Source organism: Chrysemys picta, chromosome 1 (assembly GCF_011386835.1).
Source record: "Chrysemys picta bellii isolate R12L10 chromosome 1, ASM1138683v2, whole genome shotgun sequence".
NCBI lineage: Eukaryota > Metazoa > Chordata > Testudines > Emydidae > Chrysemys > Chrysemys picta.
The window spans coordinates 222,774,393-222,794,903 of NC_088791.1; the positions used below are offsets into that span (position 1 = coordinate 222,774,393).

General features: G+C 45.3%; 1 protein-coding gene across 4 annotated transcripts in view; it reads left to right on the forward strand.

The window, feature by feature from the left end:
• ARHGAP6 (Rho GTPase activating protein 6) overlaps window positions 1-20,511 on the forward strand; it is a 461,625-nt gene that overhangs the window by 362,442 nt on the left and 78,672 nt on the right. For all 4 annotated transcript variants that reach the window (XM_042840151.2, XM_065580668.1, XM_042840152.2 and 1 more), the window contains one exon: window positions 974-1,133. In XM_042840151.2, coding sequence (XP_042696085.1) covers window positions 974-1,133 — 160 coding nt within the window. The remainder of the gene's footprint in view (window positions 1-973; window positions 1,134-20,511) is intronic.

The following is a 20,511-nucleotide window of genomic DNA, read 5'->3' on the forward strand; positions in this document are numbered from 1 at the left end:
GCACTCGACCCAAGGTTTAAGAATCTGAAGTGCCTTCCAAAATCTGAGAGGGATGAGGTGTGGAGTATGCTTTCAGAAGTCTTAAAAGAGCAACACTCCAATGCGGAAACTACAGAATCTGAACCTCCAAAAAAGAAAATCAACCTTCTGCTGGTGGCATCTGACTCAGATGATGAAAATGAACACGCATCAGTCCGCACTGGCTTTGGATTGTTATCGAGCAGAACCCGTCATCAGCATGGATGCATGTCCCCTGGAAGATGGTTGAAGCATGAAGGGACATATGAATCTTTAGCGCATCTGGCACATAAATCTCTTGCCACGCCACTACAGCAGTGCCATGAGAATGCCTGTTCTCACTTTCAGGTGACATTGTAAACAAGAAGTGGACAACATTATCTCTTGCAAATGTAAACAAACTTTTTTGTCTGAGCGATTGGCTGAACAAGAAATAGGACTGAGTGGACTGGCATGCTCTAAATTTTACATGGTTTTATTTTTGAATGAAGTTTTTTGGTACATAATTCTACATTTGTAAATTCAACTTTCATGATAAAGAGATTGCACTACAGTACTTGTATTAGGTGAATTGAAAAGTGCTATTTCTTTTGGGTTTTTTACAGTGCAAATACTGTAAAGTGAGCAGTGTACACTCTGTATTCTGTATTGTAATTGAAATCAATATGTTTGAAAATGTAGAAAACATCCAAAAATATTTAAATAAATGGTATTCTATTGTTGTTATTATTGCAATTAATCACGATTAATTTTTTAATTGCTTGACAGCCCCAGTTTTTTGCATAGATTAATTGATTCTGGGAAAACAAAGATGACATTTCAAAGGTCAGGACTGTCCAAGAAGTGAATTTTTAAGGAAAGGGTCCTGTGTTGTTTTTTACCAATAAAGGAGAAGGGTATGTTTGTTTAAACTGTGCATATGATGCTTCATGTTTTTCCACTTGATTTCCTGTAGGGTGACTTCACGTGGAACAGCATGTCAGGACGCAGTGTTCGGCTGAAGTCAGTTCCCGTTCAAAGCCTTTCGGAGTTGGAGCGTGCCCGGCTACAGGAAGTGGCTTTTTATCAGTTGCAGCAGGACTGTGACCTAGGTTGTCAGATTACTATTCCCAAAGGTAAGGCTCCATCAATTATTTCTATTTAGAATGGTGAAAGTTTAAACATCTGTTTGGTAAACCACAAAACCACTGTGCATCTAGATCCTTCCTGCACCCAGATCCCCTATTGAGCTGCCTGCACCCAGATTGCCCCACACAGAGCCCTCTCAACCCACACCTGGATCCCCCCACACTAAGCCCCTCCACACTTAGATCCTGCTGGGCTGAGTCTGCCTGCCTGCACCTGGTGCATCTGGCACAGAGGGACAGGGCTCTTGTGTGTTTCTGGGGCAGGCCCGATCCTTGCACTATGTCAGGGAGCTGCAGAGTGGTCTCCCACCTCTGTGCAGCCAGTGGCCTGTGCTCCCCAGTGCCATGCTGGAGCCTCCACATTTATTTGACAAATAAAATTTGCAGAATTTTAAAATATTGAGTGCAGAATTTTTAATTGTTTGGCATAGAATTTTAAATTTTTTGGTGCAGAATGCCCTCAGGAGTAATGCCCATTAGCTCCATCATCCGCCAGCCTGCAGGCTGCAGCACAGGGATGGGGCAAGTGGGCCATGTGGGCAAACAAGCAGGTGCTGTTGGGGTGGTGGGAAGTTGTGGGCGATCGGTGGGTTGGGGGGAGCTGGGCTACCTGGCCTATCAGGGAAGCAGAGCTGCCAAGCGCCTCTTGGCCAGTCTGCCTGCCCTGCCGCGGGGCCTCAGAGCCTGTCTGGGAGGAGTGACAGAGCCAGGCTCTGGCTCCCTGCCCTGGGGAGGGGGAGAGGCCTGCTGGGAGGTGCAGACGGATGGGCTGCACCAACCACTTTGCCACCGTGACAGGGAGCAACACTGCCCCCTATCGCAAGAGTGAGGCTGCACATACCCCCTCCAGCATCCCCCAAATACCCCTCCCAGTACATGCACACTCCTGCAGCAACCCCACAAATTGCCCCCTCCAAGAACATTCACCCCCCCCTGCACCCCCCAATACTTCCTCCCAGTACATACACACCCCTCCAGCACCACCCAAATATCCCCTCCAGCATCCCCCGAACTGTACTCTCCCCTTCAGCTCTTCCCCTCCTCCCCAACTCCCCGCCGGCCGACAGTGTCCTTTATTGGGGAACTTGAAACATAGTAACTCTTAGCTGGGTGGGGGGTAATATGCCTACAATAATTTATTTGACAAAATCAAAATTAATACTCTTTGTAAACTCAAAACAAATTCAAAGCTTAAACAGTTGTCTGAATGTGTTTTAATACTAATATTTCCATATATTTGATATTTTATCTATGTACTTTCTCAAAGTCTCAGATGTAATTTATTATATCTTTCTTGGAGGTTATTTTTAGGTTAAGCAGTGGTTTGATTTTATTTTTCGTTTAATGCACTAAAAATATAAGCAATAGGCCCTGGGTACATTACACAGCATTGTATGTGTTTGTTGAACAGGGGCACTTGCAGGGTGAAAAATGTTTCTCTGGAGTCTGGACCTTGACTATACCTTGACCAAGAAATTTGGACTTTTTGACAAAAAATAATTGACTATGCCTGCAGTAGACCATCTCTAGTCAGCAAAGCACTTAACATGTGGTAAAAGTTAAACCTGTTCATAAGTGCTTTGGTGAATAGGGATGGGCTTGAACATGTGCTTAACTGTTTTCCTTAACTGGGGCCTTACAGATACCTGAGATGTGGGGGGCAGTGAAGGACCTCCATGGTCTGATTGCCACTGTGAGAAGCAATGACCCTCCATGTCCTGTATGATGAGGGAGAAGGGATGCATGGGGGGGGGGGGGGAGGGGGAGAGAAAGCCAAGCATAAAATCACATTAAAGTGCATGAGTGTGAAACATATCTTGAACAGTCTTAAAGTAACCATCATTGGTGCACAGTAATCTACAATTCATGTGAAAAGGACAATGCAAAAACCAAGAAGCAGCCAATGTGGTTTCATGTGAGATTGGCCAAATGTGAAGTTAAAAAAAACCAAACAAACCTGTCATGCAAATAGAGAAGAAAGAGAGAGCTAACCAAGAATATACAAAGACAGTTAAGGCTCGCAGAGTAAACAGTACATCAAGACAGCAACATGATAGCCAAGTGGATTAAGGAGAATAAGGACTTTTACAACTATCAATGGGAATGGAAACACTGGAGTATGTTATGGTAGATGGTAAATTCCTTGGGGGCAGTGACTGTGTAGTCCTGACACAAAGGGGCTCCAAACTTAAAGGAGAATCTGGGAGCTAAAGCAATAGAGATAACACATAATAAATAATGGAGAGAAAGCAAGTCCATTAATACATTAAGAAGATGAAATTGATGCTAATTCTAAAAACTATCTACATATTTATAAAGCACCCATCAGTGTGTAATCTGAGCACAAATGACTAAACTATTGAAATACTTTTTGTAATTGGTCTTTAACAAGAGAAGTAAGGGGGAAATATATGGACAATTAGGAACTAATGAAGCTTGCATAAATACAGCTGCTGAAAAAACCTCAGCTGAGAGAATCCTGGAAAAATGGAATACTGTACTGTGTACATACTAGCAAATCTGAATGATGTGCATTTGTTTCATTGTTTGTTTAATGTATTGAAAAACACTGAATTTTATTGTGAAAAGTCATGCAGAATTGGGAAGATTCCTACCAAAAATTACATGTAGTCACAATGTTCAAAACTGAAGAGAATGTGATTTAGCTGAATTTTAGTAAAGCAATTGAAAGTCACATGAAAATCAAACAAAGAATTCCATTTGGCTTGGATGTGTGCATTATCACATGGATTGAATGCCAACTGAAGGCCTTAAATGAAGGCTAATGATATATGGCGATATATTGAGTTGGGGGAAGGGCCAAATTGGAGACTATTAGGTTCAGGCCTTAGGGTTTTTTATTTTTATTTTTGTGTTTTTTTCCCCCCTTCTCTTTCTTTCTTTGATCTAGCAAGCTGTAAAGAAGCAATTGATCAAACTAGTTAGCCTGGACTTTTAATTCTAGTGATCTTCCACTTCTACTTTAAACACACACATTTTGGAATGGAAGAAACAACGCAGGGACTTTAATTCTGGAAAACTGCTTGGGCTCTATTTTGCCTCAAAGGCACAACTTCATCTTAGAGAGTCCTAGTGGGAGCTCCAGGATCCATTGTACCTGAAGCAGAAACAGCCCCTCCCCAAGCTCTGTGAAAGAGCAGTCACTGTGCCCTTATATAAGAGGGTATGGTGTCAGCTGCCCTCTGGGACCAGCCATCTCTACTGCTGCAGTTTGCTAGGGTAAAAGCATGGCTCTTCACTTCCACTTTGCCCTTTCCTTTGCCTCACTGTACTTTGCCCCTCCCAGGGGCATAAAGAAGGAAAGGTCCCGTATGCCCTCTCCACATGCACTTATACACCACTCAGGGCCAAGCATAAACTTGGCATCTTTGGGTCTGATCCAGTGCCCATTGCAGTCAGTGAGAGTCTTTCCATTGACTTCAGTGGCATTGGATCCGGCTTTTTTTGGAGAAATTGCCATGTGCAAATGGCCCAGAATGAAAAATATTTTGTCTTATACTTTTTCCTCTATGCCATTGATTCTCCCTTAAACTAAATCTATGACATCACAAATAGGAAGTGTTTTGTTTGTAGCGTCTACAAACAATACTGTGGTATGAAAAATAGTTGATGTTTTCACAGAATTGTGTGCAGAGTCAGATGAATAAGTCCCTTGGCTGCCCCCAAATTGCTCAATTATATTTCTTACTGGTAATGTGGCTGCATGCCATAATCACATAGGCAACATAACAGCACAATAAACATCTCAGTGCAATTAGGCAAATTGTGATATCATCATGATAACAATCCAGTTGATTGTAGTCAGTTTTGAAATTTCGTGTTACAAAATGAAAGAGGCATCCTGGGAGATAAAAACCACCCTCTCTGTGTGTGTATGTGCCGCAAAATAAAAACCATGTATCATACTTTCCATCACATACAGTGTTCCCTCCAATATTCTGGAGATGAACTAATACAACTATTGGCTTGTGGTCTTAAAAGTCAACAGTGGCATAGAAATAGCTTGAATTCCACGATTCTGCCAACAGGGTATCTGCCCCCAGGCGGAGCACAGAGCAAGGGGCTTCACAGTAGAAGCAAAGCACTAGAGCCAGTTCAAGCAGTTCTGGACAGTCCTGTTAGACCATTCAATTGGTGCCACTAGCTGCAATGCCCAAAATTGAGCATGTTACCATCTTCCTTTACCTTTATTTAAAGGAATATGGACAGGACACATTTCTTTTGCTCCTCTAGTCTCTTTCAACACCACTTTTCCAGTTGCACAAAGGAAGTACCATCTACGGTACCTACTGCTACAGCACCACCAAAAGTCCTGAGACTGCTTTTGTAAGGTGTTTGACTTTCTGATTTAAAATATTAGCACTATACAATATCTATAGAGCTCATGGTAAATGAATTAAGAACTTGCTAACTGACAGATCTCAAAACGTTGTTGTCAGGGGGGAATCATAGTGATTCTAGTGGGTGTTTCTAGCTGGGTTCCGCAGGAATCAATAGTCAGTATTTTTATCAAGTAAATCAGTATCTATCTGGAAGTAAATATAAAATCATTGTTGTTTTGTGAATGACACAAAGATGGAAGGAGATATAGAGTGATCTGGATCTCTTGATAAGCTGGGTCTATTCAAATAAAATACGTTTTAATGTAGCCAGGTGCAAAGTTATGCATCTCAGAACAAGGAACACAGGCCATACCTACAGAATGGGGACCATATCCTGGAAAGCTGCAACTCTGAAAAGGCTTAGGAGTCAGAGCAGACAAGCAATTCAACATGAGCTCCCAGTGCGACGCTGTAGCAAAAAAAGCTAATGCGATCCTTGGATGTAGAAACTGGGGAGTAGTGAATAGGAGTCGGGAGGTGATTTTACCGCTGTACACAGCATTGGTGATCCCAATACTGCATACTGTTCTGGTGTCCTTTAAAAACGATAATGAAAAATGAAGGTGCAAGAGACAGCCACAACAATTATTCAAGGCTGAAAATGCCTTCCTGTGAAAGACTTAGAGAGCTCAGTCTGTTTAGTTTATATAAAGGAAGATTGAGAGGTGACTTGGTTACAGTCACCACTGAGGAGAGATAATACCACATACTATAAAGCACTCTTTAAATCTAGCAGGAAAAGCAAGAACCAATGGCAGGAAGCAGAAGCCAGATAAATTCAAAATTAGAAATAAGGCAGTGGTTCCCAAACTGGGGTTTGTGTACCCCTGGGGGTTTGCCAAATGTTACAGGGGGTTCTCAGGAAAAAATTCCCTAATGGTGGACAGAGCTGTCCCTAGGGATCCCGGGCAGCACAGGGCCAGCAGCCCGGAGCCCCTGGACTTCCAAGAGCGAAGCAGATCAAAGCAAGCCTGTCTATCACACTGAGGAGATTTAAACTTCAAGACTCCTGATAAGAAATGGAAAGGGAGGTGGATATTTTTTGCTGTTTTTAAAATTAAATAGGCAGCTAGTCTTGTTTTTAAAACGATTATGAAGAACAAGTTTAAGCTTTGTTGTAACATGCATTGTTTGCATGGACTGCTCAAGACCTGAATGCTTGTGTAGGAGGAACACTTTGAGTTGGCTTCTTAAATACCTTCATGCTGTTTCACATCTGATACTCCTTGATGAAACATAGGAGCCTTGTCTTATAACAGGCTTATTCAAAGTGATACAAGCTACGAAAGTGAGATCTTGGGAGAGTGTTGCCGTTTTCACAATGTAATCTAAATACTGTAATGCTAAATAATAATTAATAATAGTGTGTAATAAGCATGTCATAAAAACAAATTGTGTATTTCCAAGATCACTGCTTTTATAATTTATACTCAGGTAAAGGAGAAAATCCCTGGATATATTAATTTAAGGGGGGGGGGGGTTCATGAGACTTGACATTTTAGTGAAAGGGGTTCACAGGTTGTTAAAGTTTGGGAACTACTGAAATAAGGCATACATTTTTAACAGTAACAGTATGGTGATTAATCATTGGAACAAACTATCAAGGGAATTTGTAGATTCTGCATCCTTTGATGTCAACTGGGTGCCTTTCTGGAAGATATTCTTTAATCAAACACAACTTATTGATCTCAGTACAGGGGTGTCTTGGTGAAATTTAATGTCCTGTGTTAACCAGGTGGTCAGACTAGACAATTTAATGGTCTTGTCTTATTTAAACTCTGTGAATCTAGAGTGTTGATGGCAGCCAGGACTGACTTCTCCCAATCATCATCTTCAAATTACTATGCAAACTAGATGAATCTGGAGGTTCTTTCATATGAGGGGTTGGGTGGAGTGCCAGAGGGAGGAAATAGAGGTTGTGTCCACAATTGTGTGCAGAGGAAGTTAGGGTAATAGCAGAGGGAAGCTTCCTTTTGAAGAGCAGAGAGGAATTTGCAGCATGCTCAAGGGAGTGCTGCAAAAAGGGATGACACATCCTGATCTCCCTGGGGACAGCTTAAGTGACTATTATCATAGATCTCTTCAGCAGCATGAAACGGCTTGCACTCCTTGTGACAAAGCGGTTCTGGCGGAACCCAACTGAGAGTGCCAACTCAGGACAAATTGCTCAAATAGGGCAGTTACAGCCCAAGGCTGGGGTTCTTTCCACCTCTAAGGCAAACCAAACCAGCCAGACTAAGAGGACTTCGGTCTCACCCCACTGGCTAACCGCAAGTCTCACAAGCAATCTCCTTAGACACTCCAGTTTCCCAGTATTACCACCAGTGCCACACGTTATGGGGACAAATGGTTATGAAAACCAATACCCCAGTAAAAGAAAAAGGTTCTCCTGATCCCAAAGGACCAAGCCCCAGACCCAGGTCAATATACAAATCAGATCTTACCCACAAATCACGCTGTTGCCAATCCTTTAGAATCTAAAATCTAAAGGTTTATTCATAAAAGGAAAAGGATAGAGATGAGAGTTAGAATTGGTTAAATGGAATCAATTACATACAGTAATGGCAAAGTTCTTGGTTCAGGCTTGCAGCAGGGATGGAATAAACTGCAGGTTCAAATCAAGTCTCTGGGATACATCCCCCGCTGGGATGGGTCCTCAGTCCTTTGTTCAAAGCTTCAGCTTGTAGCAAAGTTCCTCCAGAGGTATGAAGCAGGATTGAAGACCCGATGGAGATGAGGCATCAGCCTTATATAGTCTTTTCCAGGTGTAAGAAAGCCTCTTTGTTCTTACTGTGGAAGATTACAGCAAAATGGAGTCTGGAGTCACATGGGCCAGTCCCTGCATACTTTGCTGAGTTACAAGGCGTATCTGCCTTCTCTCAATGGGTCCATTGTATAGCTGATGGTCCTTAATGGGCCATCAAGCAGGCTAGGCAGAGCTAACACCAGTTTGTCTGGGATGTCACCCAGAAGCATAGCATAAGTTTGAAATACAGACAGTATAGAGCCAATATTCATAACTTCAACTACAAAAGTGATACACACATATAGACATAACCTTGTTTTAGACACCCCATTTGACCCCCTTTATACAAGATTTGCGTGCCACTACAGGACCTTGGTTGCAACAATGATCTATATGGTCCCAGATTATATCAATAACGTCACACCCCCAACGCAAAATTGATGCAGGAAGGGATGTCACAAACGTCACTGACTGCATCCTAAGAGCTCTCCACCCTGGACAATGCATCAGCTACAATATTTTCCTTTCCCCTTATGTGGACTATATCCATTTCATACTCCTGAAGGGCTAAACTCCAACGCAGCAACCTGGAGTTGTTGCCCTTGGCCCTGTGCAGCCAGACCAGAGGGGCATGATCACTCAACACAGTGAATTTTTTATTGTACAAATAGGGCTTAAGTTGCTTGACAGCCCAGACAATGGCATAACATTCCTTTTCAATGGTAGCGTAATTTTGCTCAGTGGGGGACAATTTCTTACTTAGATATGCCACGGGATGTCTCTTCCCTCCTTCCCCCTCTTGCATTAGCACTGCCCCCAGCCCAATATTGGAAGCGTCTGTACATAATAAAAAGGGCTTTTCAAAATCTGGGCTGGCCAAAATAGGCTCTTTGGCCAAAGCGCTCTTTATGCTTTGAAAACCCTGCTCACAGGCCTCCGTCCATAGCACCCGGTCTGGTTTTTCCTTTTTCGTCAGGTCTGTGATGGGAGCAACAATGTCGCTGAATCCCTGCACAAATCTCCTGTAATAGTTGGCCAGACCAATGAAGGATTGGACCTGCTTTTTAGTTCTAGGGGTTGGCCAGTTTTTAATGGCCTCTACCTTTACAGGCTCTGGGCGCAGTTGCCCATTGCCCACCCTGTGCCCCAGGTAGGTCACCTCAGCAGCTCCCATTCTGCATTTAGAAACCTTAACCGTTAGATTGGCCTCCCTGAGCCGGTGCAGCACAATCCCTATGTGGTTCAGGTGATCTTGCCACGAACTGCTGAATACGGCCAGGTCGTCTATATAGGCCCTTGCAAAAGATTCTAACCCCCGTAGGACCTCATTTATAAGTCTCATGAACGTAGCCCCTGAATTTCGCATCCCAAAGGGCAGCACTTTGAACTCATATAGGCCCGATTCCACTATGAAAGCGGATTTTCCTTGTGCCTCGGCATCTAGGGGTATTTGCCAGTACCCCTTAGTCAGGTCCAGGGTGCTTATAAACCTTGCCCCTCCCAGTGTATCCAGTAGATCCTCTATTCTGGGTGTGGGGTAAGGGTCAGGCTGGGTGATAGCATTTAGCTTCCTGTAATCCACACAAAACCTCATGATCTTATCCTTTTTTGGCACCATTACAATGGGAGAGGCCCAGGGGCTCTGGGATCTGGTGATTATTCCCATTGTCAACATGCTTTCCACCTCTTCCTGGATCTGTCTTTGCATCTCTCCCTTGGCCCTGTAAGCTCTGTTAGGGGCTGGGCGGGGACCCACCGTCTGAATGGAGTGTGTTATCCTATCTGTGAGCCCTGGCCTATTGGAGAATGTTCGCTTATGGTGTCTTAACAGCATCAGCAGTTCCTTTCTTTGAGGGGGGGTTAAATCCTCCCCCATCTCAATGCTCTTAAGAGGCGTTTCCTCCTGGCTTTCAGCAACCATGTCAATTAAAGGGGCAGATCCTGCCTCTTCCTCAGCATAACAGATTGTGTTCACATTTACCTCCCTTGCATGGTAGGCCTTCATTCTGTTCACATGCACTGTCTGCACACTTCCCAGGACCTGGGGCTTCCTCACATCATAGGTAACCTCATTAATCCTTTCCACTACCTCCATGGGTCCAGACCAAACATCTTTCATTTTGTTCTTCCTGACAGGATCTAGCACCAATACCATGTCCCCTATTTCAAACGCCCTCTCCTTAGCATCTCTGTCATACCAGGCTTTCTGCGTATCCTGGCTTTCTTTCAGATTCTGCTCAACCAACTTCATCATCTCCTGCAAGCTCTCCTTGAATTGAGCCACATACTCGGCCACCGGCTGCTCTGCCTCCTCCACATTACCTTCCCATGAGTCACGAACCAAATCTAGGGGCCCCCGGACCTGCCTCCCATAGAGCAGTTCAAATGGAGCAAACCCTGTAGACTCTTGGGGCACACTCCTGTATGCATACAATAGATATGGCAGCATAACATCCCAGTCATTCTGGCGTCTATCCACGTACATTTTCAACATAGACTTCAGGGTTCCATTGAACCTCTCCACTAGACCATTAGTCTGGGGGTGGTAGGGAGCAGCTTTCAGGTGCTTCACCCCACATAACTCCCACAACTGTTTGAAAACCACAGACATAAAGTTAGACCCACGGTCAGACAATATTTCCTTGGGAAAACCCACTCTGCTAAAAATAGAGAACAAGGCCACTGCCACCGTCTCTGCCTCGATATTAGCCAAGGCTACAGCCTCCGGATATCTGGTAGCAAAATCTACCAACACCAGGATGTATTTCTTCCCATTTCTGGAAGGTTTTGGGAGTGGCCCCACAATATCCACAGCTACTCTGGCAAAAGCCTCCCCAATAATGGGCAGAGGCTGGAGGGGCACCTTGCTAGGCCCCCTTAACCCCTTACGCTTCTGGCACAGCTCACAGCTCCTGCAGTAATCTCTCACTGACCCCGAAAGGTGAGGCCAGTAGAAATTCTGCTCTAGCCTGTCACACGTTTTGCCTATACCCAGATGTCCTGCAAAGGGACTATCATGAGCCAACTTCAACAAATCATTGCGGTAACTCTCAGGCACCACAAGCTGTTTGCGAGCTGCTGCTTGGGAATTCTTCCTTCCCCTAGGTGGTTCCCTATACAACAGCCCATCCTGCATAAAAAACCTGCCTCTCTCTTCACAGGCCGGGACCTGACTCTGAGCATCATTCCTGGCCCTCTCTAGAGATACATCACTCTGCTGAGCCACAATAAATTCACTCTGGGTTTTGTTTGGATTCAGAATCATCTCTGATATTTCAGACAAACCCTCACCTGATCCATCTTGAGAGGCACTCTCTGTCTGTTTGCTGCCCCCCTCACTGCCATCAGTCAGGGTATCTGCCACAGCCCCAAATTCTTTCTGTGACCTGGTCACTACATTCACTTGGCCAGGCACCCCCAATATGTTATTTCCTACCATCACATCAGCCGGAATCAAATCCCGGACAGCAGCCTTCACATCCCCTTTAAAGCCATCCCACTCCAGGTGGATTCTAGCCATTGGCAGGTTCACAGAATACTCGGATAACGCCACTACCGTCACATACTCCCCCGGCAGCATGTCCTCCGGCTTCACCAGATGTCCCTTGACTATAGTTACATCCGAGCCAGTGTCTCGCCATCCTGTGCATTCAACATCATTGACCTTTGCCTCCATGATAAACCTCTCACTCCCCTGCCATGCCTCAGTCCTGACATAACTGGTGAGCTTATCACCTCCTCCCATGCCACTGGAGACGATGGGGTTAACATTAGCTACTGCTGTGCTTGCACCTGAACTTAAGGTGGAGCTGTTGTGGCTTGGTTCAGCCTGAGTGCTCAGGGTAATGGAGTTGGCATTTATCGTGGCACTTGGGGTTGCTGGCTTTGGGCTGCCCTTCAGGGTCGGGCAGTCTGGTCTCATGTGGCCCAGCATACCACAGTGATAGCATGTAACCTGTTCCGTCCTGGGATGAGAGTTCCTACCCTCCGGGCCCCCTTGAACTCCTCTAGAAGAGTCAGGGACAGATTTACCTTTAAATCCCTCCCTCCTCTTGAACTGGGGAGAATGGTGATTAGTTTTCCCCGGGGTTTTACACCCTTCTCGAGCCCTGTTTTGGGTATGGGCATCCGCAATCTCTGCTGCCCGTAGGACTGACTCAGGGTCCCTGTCACACACAGCTGCTCTCACATGGTCAGGCACAATATCTAAGAACTGTTCCAAAGTTATTAAATCCAGCAATTTTTCAAAACTCCCATGCGCCTTGGCCCCCACAACCCACTTTTTAACAAAACCCATCAGCTTATGAGCACATTCTACAAAAGTACAATCCTTAGGCATTTTAAACTCTCTAAATTTAACTCTGTAAGATTCAGGAGTAACCTTGAATCGCCTTAACACAGAATCTTTAAACTGCCCATAATCCAAGGCTTCTTGTTCCCCCAAGTCATTAAATACCTCCCTGGCTTTTCCAGTCAGTCTGGTCAGCAGGACAGGCATTCGCTGACCCTCAGGGATCTGGTACAGATTGCAGAGGCGTTCAAAGGTAGACAAAAACTCCTCTATATCCTCAGTATCGTTGTAAATGGGACACATCCTTTCCCAGTTTTTCTCATGGCGGGGGGGAAGTGGAGTACCAGGTGGGGATGACTTTCTCCGCTCTTCCATTACTTGGAGCTGAAGTCTGGCCGTCTCCTGTTCAGCAATGAGCAGCTCTAGACGCCCCTTACGAGCTCTCTCTTCTCTCTCATCAGCCTCCTTCTTTCTTTGATCGGCTTCTTTCTCTCTCTCAGCAGCCTCTTTCTCTCTCTGAGCAGCCTCTTTTTCTCTCTCAGCAGCCTCTTTCTCTCTCTCTCTTTCTAACTCTGCTACTTTTTGCTTCTCCAGCAATCGAAGATCTGCTAGCTTCTGTTCATGCTCAAATTGCAGTTGACTTGTCACCCTTTGCATTCTAATTTTTTCTGCCTCTTCTGCAGCCTCAGGTAAGGGCTGTGCTCTTGCCCCCTGATCACTGGCTATTAACAGATTTCTCAGTTCTTGATTTGTAGCTTTCTTTCTAAAGCTTATCCTCTTTTCTGAACACAAATTTTCCAGGGCTTTTTTGCCAAGTCCCTCATATGCTCTTTGCTCAGCCATTGCAGCAGCTCTTTAACCAACAAAACTCTCAATCCCAAAATTCAAATTTGGATAACATGGGGTTCTGACCCAAAGCTTAATTGACCTGGTTCTGTGGATCCAAGCACGACTACGCCACTGTGACAAAGCGGTTCTGGCGGAACCCAACTGAGAGTGCCAACTCAGGACAAATTGCTCAAATAGGGCAGTTACAGCCCAAGGCTGGGGTTCTTTCCACCTCTAAGGCAAACCAAACCAGCCAGACTAAGAGGACTTCGGTCTCACCCCACTGGCTAACCGCAAGTCTCACAAGCAATCTCCTTAGACACTCCAGTTTCCCAGTATTACCACCAGTGCCACTCGTTATGGGGACAAATGGTTATGGAAACCAATACCCCAGTAAAAGAAAAAGGTTCTCCTGATCCCAAAGGACCAAGCCCCAGACCCAGGTCAATATACAAATCAGATCTTACCCACAAATCACGCTGTTGCCAATCCTTTAGAATCTAAAATCTAAAGGTTTATTCATAAAAGGAAAAGGATAGAGATGAGAGTTAGAATTGGTTAAATGGAATCAATTACATACAGTAATGGCAAAGTTCTTGGTTCAGGCTTGCAGCAGGGATGGAATAAACTGCAGGTTCAAATCAAGTCTCTGGGATACATCCCCCGCTGGGATGGGTCCTCAGTCCTTTGTTCAAAGCTTCAGCTTGTAGCAAAGTTCCTCCAGAGGTATGAAGCAGGATTGAAGACCCGATGGAGATGAGGCATCAGCCTTATATAGTCTTTTCCAGGTGTAAGAAAACCTCTTTGTTCTTACTGTGGAAGATTACAGCAAAATGGAGTCTGGAGTCACATGGGCCAGTCCCTGCATACTTTGCTGAGTTACAAGGCGTATCTGCCTTCTCTCAATGGGTCCATTGTATAGCTGATGGTCCTTAATGGGCCATCAAGCAGGCTAGGCAGAGCTAACACCAGTTTGTCTGGGATGTCACCCAGAAGCATAGCATAAGTTTGAAATACAGACAGTATAGAGCCAATATTCATAACTTCAACTACAAAAGTGATACACACATATAGACATAACCTTGTTTTAGACACCCCATTTGACCCCCTTTATACAAGATTTGCGTGCCACTACAGGACCTTGGTTGCAACAATGATCTATATGGTCCCAGATTATATCAATAACGTCACACTCCTCCACACCACAGAGCCCTGGGACATGATCAGTAAGCATCGCACTAGTATTTCAACCCATCCCTGGTAGGGTGGACCATTGGCTGTTTGACAGTCACAGCAGAAAGGCTGAGAATTGAATGAGCATGAAGAGCACGTGTGGCTTTGTCACTTGTAAAGGTGGCCCTTCTGTGTGGGTACTTAGCTGTCTGAGCAGGCTAGTGTGGAGATATTTATACTGCTTTTGTCCATGCTTTACAGTTCTATTTGGCACATTTCACAAGCGGAAAACTCACTTGAGAATAAAACAACGATGCCCACAAAGACTAATGGCTTTTTGTATATTGGTTTCATTTATGATTAGTTTTGACAGTTTGAGGCAGCGTATGATTATTGCATTGAGACTGAAAAATAAGTTCTCTTTTTATATATGCCTAGAGAGTGGATGTTGCTTTAAATCTGCAGCTGAACATGCGGGTAATACCATGTGCTTTCATAGCAGCACAGCTGAAATGACCTTGCTGAAGGTCTAGGACAATGCCTTTGTCCGAGAAATCTGTAGGTTGTTAGTAAAATATAAGCATATAGCTCATTCTTCTTCTGTGCTCTAAATGAATTTAAAGCTTTATATTGTTATAGGCAATTTTTTCTTCTGATTAGTATTATTTGTATTGCAGTAGCACATTGGAGACCCAATAATGGATGAAGGCCCCATTGTGCAATGTACTGTACAAATAAATTACAAAAGAGATAGTCCCAACGCCAAACACTTTACAACCTAAATATAAGAGACAACAGATAGATACAGCCACACAGATGGGAGAGTACAAGAAAACAATACCAACTAGCACAATAGCCAGTGGCCTAACTTTTGCCAAGGTTTTTGTAAATGTCACAGAAAGGGAGAGGTTTAATGTGGGTGGTGGTTTTATTGATGTTTATGGGAGTCCCCCATTCAGTATGGAAATACAACCCCTTAAGTAAAATGTTTGTTTTTTTTAAAACATATCAGGTTTATCTGAAAAGCACATAGAATTAGTTTTGTAATAACTTGTTTGAAATAGATCTGTTATAGAGGAAACTCATATTCCAGTGAGGCTAGGATTGGGAATGGGAATGTTATTCAGAGATCCTAATATTTCAGGTGATATTTGAACTCCAGATATTACACTTTACCTCCTTAGACCCTTCTTTCTTGATCACCAGTGGGCCATCTTACCTGTGGGCCAGAGAATCCATTCCTTACCTGTGATTTCTGGCTTGTCTTTGCTTTTTTATTTTTGAGGTGGGAGGTGCAGTTCTCAAGTGGTAGCCCACAACCCCTGCCCTCCTTATTGGTTCAACATAGTCTGGGGCTGAGTGACCCGGGCCTTTCTCCCTGATCTTCAGGGTGATCAGCCCCGAAAGCACCTTTGTCTTTGATGACAGAGGACTGCTTGATGTGGCCACTACGCCTCCCATTTGCAGACAGGTTCTGCAGTCCAAGAAACACTAGTAATTTTTTAACTGCTTTACTGGTTCTAGAGCTCAAATGCCCCCTGGACCCTTGTGCACAGTTGTCAGTGAAAAGACTTGTTCACTAAGTGGCTCAGTCTGTAGCTAGGTAAACCCTCAGGTTTCCATAGCAACTTAACGCAAGGGCTCATGGTCCTGGCATCCCCAGAGCCAATGAGGTAACATCAGCCTGCTAAATGGGTATAGGCCTCCTGTTGCCCAAAAATCATGGGTGGCTGGAGACCCGGCCGCTGGGGGAGGTTAGACCCCGGCCCCTCTCCTCCTGCCCGAAGCCTCTCTCCTCCCCACCCCTTCTTCCCGCTCCCCGGCAGGAGCCCAGAGCCCCCCCACAACGGCCCCTAGCAGCGGGTGGCTGGGTGGCCCCCGGAGGGCCGGATTGCCAGGCACTGCAGCAGCAGTGCCCCCAGCCCCGGAGCGCCAGGGTGCGGTCCAAGGGCTGGGTGGGCTGCGTGGCCCCAACGTCAGCCTCCCCAAGTCCCCGCGGCAGGCCGGCCAGCCCCAGCCCCAGCCAGCCTGGGCCAGGGCAGAGCACTGGGAACTGCAGGAGGGAGCCTGGGGACGGAGCATGAGTGGGGTCATGCCAGGCTGTTTGGGGAGGCACAGCCTCCCTCAGCCTATGTTATCCGCCACCCATGACAAAAGTCATCCATACCCAACTGTCACCCAGCTGGTGAACCTTGGAGGTCAGAGAAGAGAAGGCACCAAAACATATGGAACTAGAGTGACCAGATGTCCCATTTTTCAAGGGACAGTCCCGTATTTAAGCCCTCCTGCAGGTGTCCCGACTTTTTCTTAAAAACAGGCAAATTGTCCCGTATATTCTGCCTCATCCACATCAGTACCGGCGGGTCCTGCTGCTGGCCTGAACCCTGCTTGCCAGCCACCCGCCCACCAGTGGGGTGTGGGGGGGGTCCTGTGGCCGACAATAGGGTGGGTGTGCAAGGCTGATCAGCAGGGCCCCGCCCCCCGTTTCAGGCCGGCGCTGGCTGGCTGCGAGCTGATTATGTGTCGCTCCTCCATATTTCTCCCCCCCGACCCCCAGTGGGGGGCGTCCCACTCCCACAGCTGTGCGGAGAACCAGCCCCTGGTCGGAGCAATCAGCTCACTAGCAGCCTGGCTGGCAGGCTCCTTCCTTCCCTCACTGCCTCTGGCTGGCCCAGCGCCCCAGGAAAGCCCGGGGACCTGGCCAGGAGGAACTGAGCCCTGCATGTGCCAAAGTCCTGCACAGCGCTGGCACAGGGAAGCCTCTCCGCCCCTCAGCTAAGCTCTGGAGTGGTGGGGGCAAAGTGATTTCCAGCCTATTCACGCCCCAAACCTGCAGGCTCCACAGCAACCCCCGGGGCAGGGGCTTAGCACCCTCTTCACCTGCCCCCGCTCCTCCCCTGGATCCTGCCCCCAGGGAGTGTGGGGCTGCTGCTGTCCCTAGGCACCCTCCCCCGCTGAGCCACCTCTCTGGCTGGGCTCCGAGGCAGCTGAAGCCCTTGCAGTCAGTTGCCCTGATGCCCTGGTGCACAATGCATCCTTAGGGCTTAACCCCTTCCTGCCCATGCTGTAGCCGGGGAACAGAAGGAGACTGGGTTATGTCGATGGCCAGCAGCAGTCTGGAGTTGTTAGCTGCCTTCTGACACTGTGCAGGCAGGAAGGGACAAGCTGCTTCCAGCCACGAGGGAATAGGAGGGAATAGAGTAGAAGAGATGAGCTCTGCAAAGAAAGAGGCCAGGTCATCTCCACCCCTGCTCCCCCGCGGCTGGAAGCAGCTCCTGTCCCTTCCCTCCCGCACAGTGCCAAAAAGCTGCTGCTGGCCACAGTCTGGTGTGAACCCTGGCAGAAATTTGGGAGGAGGGGCATGTGACCCTGCGTGCCCCTCCCCCCCACACGTGTTGCCTTAAGAAGACATGGCGCCACGTACCAGGAGAGGCAGGTCTGTCCCCTCCCGGGGGCCCAGCCAGGCATGGAGGGCGGAGAGCACTGGGCAGGGAAAGTTGGCTCGGTCAGTCATCCCCCTTTGTGAGAGATGTATACGTGAGTGTATGTGTGTCACCTCTCCCCTTGTGTGTGTGGGGGTAGGGGTGTGTGTGTCACCCCTCCCTGTGTGAACCCTAAAGCCTTAAAGATAAGAAGGTAAATAAAAAGAATCCAACTACACAGTATTTCTTTTTAACAGGGGCTCAGTCAACTTGATGTTAATTTGAATGTTTGCACTGCATAGTTCTGACTGATTGCTGTTGAACTCGCTTGAATACGAGTAATTTTACCTGTATTCAGTATAGGGAAATATGGTCACCCTACATCAGTGGTTCCCAAACTTTAACAACCTGTGAACTCCTTTCACTAAACTGTCAAGTTTCGCAAACCCCCTTCTAAAAATGAATATTTCCAGGGATTTTCTCCTTTATCTGAGTATAAATTATAAAAGCAGTGATCTTGGAAATATAACATTTATATTTATCACATGCTTATTCCACACTATTATTAATTATTCTTTATCATTACAGTATTTTTATTACATTATGAAAACGGCAACACTCTTCCAAGATCTCACTTTCGTAGCTTGTATCACTTTGAATAAGCCTGTTATAAGAAAAGGCTCCTATGTTTCATCAAGGAGTATAAGATGTGAAACAGCATGAAGGTATTTAAGAAGCCAACTCAAGAGTTCCTCCTTCCACAAGCATTCAGGTCTTGAGCAGTCCCGGCAAACTTGAGCAGTTACAACAAAGCTTAAACTTGTTCTTCATAATAATTTAAAAAACAATACTAGCTGCCTATTTAATTATAAAATCAGCAAAAAATATCCACCTCCCTTTCCATTTCTTATAAAGAGTCTTGAAGTTTAAATCTCCTCAGTGCGATAGATAGGCTTGCTTTGATCTGCTTAGCTCTTGGAAGCTCAGGGACTCCAGGCTGCTGGCCTCATGCTGCCCGGGGTTCCTAGGGACAGCTCTGTCCGCCATTAGGGATTTTTTTCCCAAGAACCCCCTGTAACATTTCGCGAACCCCCAGGTGTTCACGAACCCCAGTTTGGGAACCACTGCCCTACATGGAACCAATTTGCTGGCCACCAAGCAAAACCCCTAGAAGATTTTAAGGTAATGAAGGTTTCCAGGGCTAGTGGGTAAGGAGGATCCTCAAGTCTGGGATAGGGGAAAGAGTCCCCAATAGGAGTTTGAGAGAAGTGAATGGATAAACCAGCTACTGACCCCTGATTTTTTCTGATTGTTTGGGAACATACATTTACCTTGAACAGTCCAAAATTTGGGTCAGCTAGAGAAATGTGTTTTTTGGGTGGCACATGCTCAGTTAATCTTGGGTGGCACATGCTCAGTTAATCTTGTGTCAGTGTTTTCATTAAACACCTTCTTTTAAATGCAGAGGCATTTGTAAAATGCATTCTGGCCCAAAACACCTGGAACACAGGATATCTACCTGAGAACAGTTTTGTTTTTGTGCACTATGTAATATTTCAAGGACTAGATTCACCCAGTTTAGAGGTTATAAAAATAAAAAAGAACTTCAGAAGGTTATTATTTCAAATGCATTATTATTTATTATTATTAACAACCCAATATCATTCTAAGATTATGAGCCAATGAAAATTATTATTATATAATTATGTGGAGATTTCCTTTTTACAAGGGAAGCATTACAGCAAATGTTTTGGGCCCGGTCTTCAAACAAATCAAGTATTTAGGTATTTAATTCCACCTTTTTGCACCAATCTGATCACTCAACTATCACTCAAATATCATAGAATCGTAGAATATCAGGGTTGGAAGGGACCTCAGGCGGTCATCTAGTCCAACCCCCTGCTCAAAGCAGGACCAATTCCCAACTAAAATATGAGATTGATATACCCAATTTTTAATTTTGAGCCCTATATGGTAGCCCAATATTTGGATTTCTTCTATACCTGAATGCAGCAGGTTGGGTTTAAGACCAGAATGTCAGTCTCAGCAATGAATATTCTTGCTTCTGTTGGCTTGTGTTAGAACCTTCATGTTATTTATGTAGTGTTTGTATTTTAACATGCACTGCTTTCCAAAGTAAGTTTACATTATACTTATAGTACCATATGCTTACTTTGTACTTGTGGGTTCATTTCAGTGTATCTTAAATGGGCTGCGGGAAAATGCAAGAATAGTTGTATCAATGTGAGCTGTAAAATTTTCTTATGCTTCCAAAATTGACTGCAAACTATTTGTCAGTATCATCAAGATGACAAAAAAGATGAACTGTCTCAAACAATATATTTTTGCAGTATCACCACTGCATAGAATAAGTATGTTTATCAACATAATTAATTATGTACTTGATCAAAAATTAGTGCAGCATATAATAGCTTCAGTAATTACAGCAAATAATATCAGGTTTTTGAGCAAAATTCTCGTTATACTGTAGTAGTATATTGTG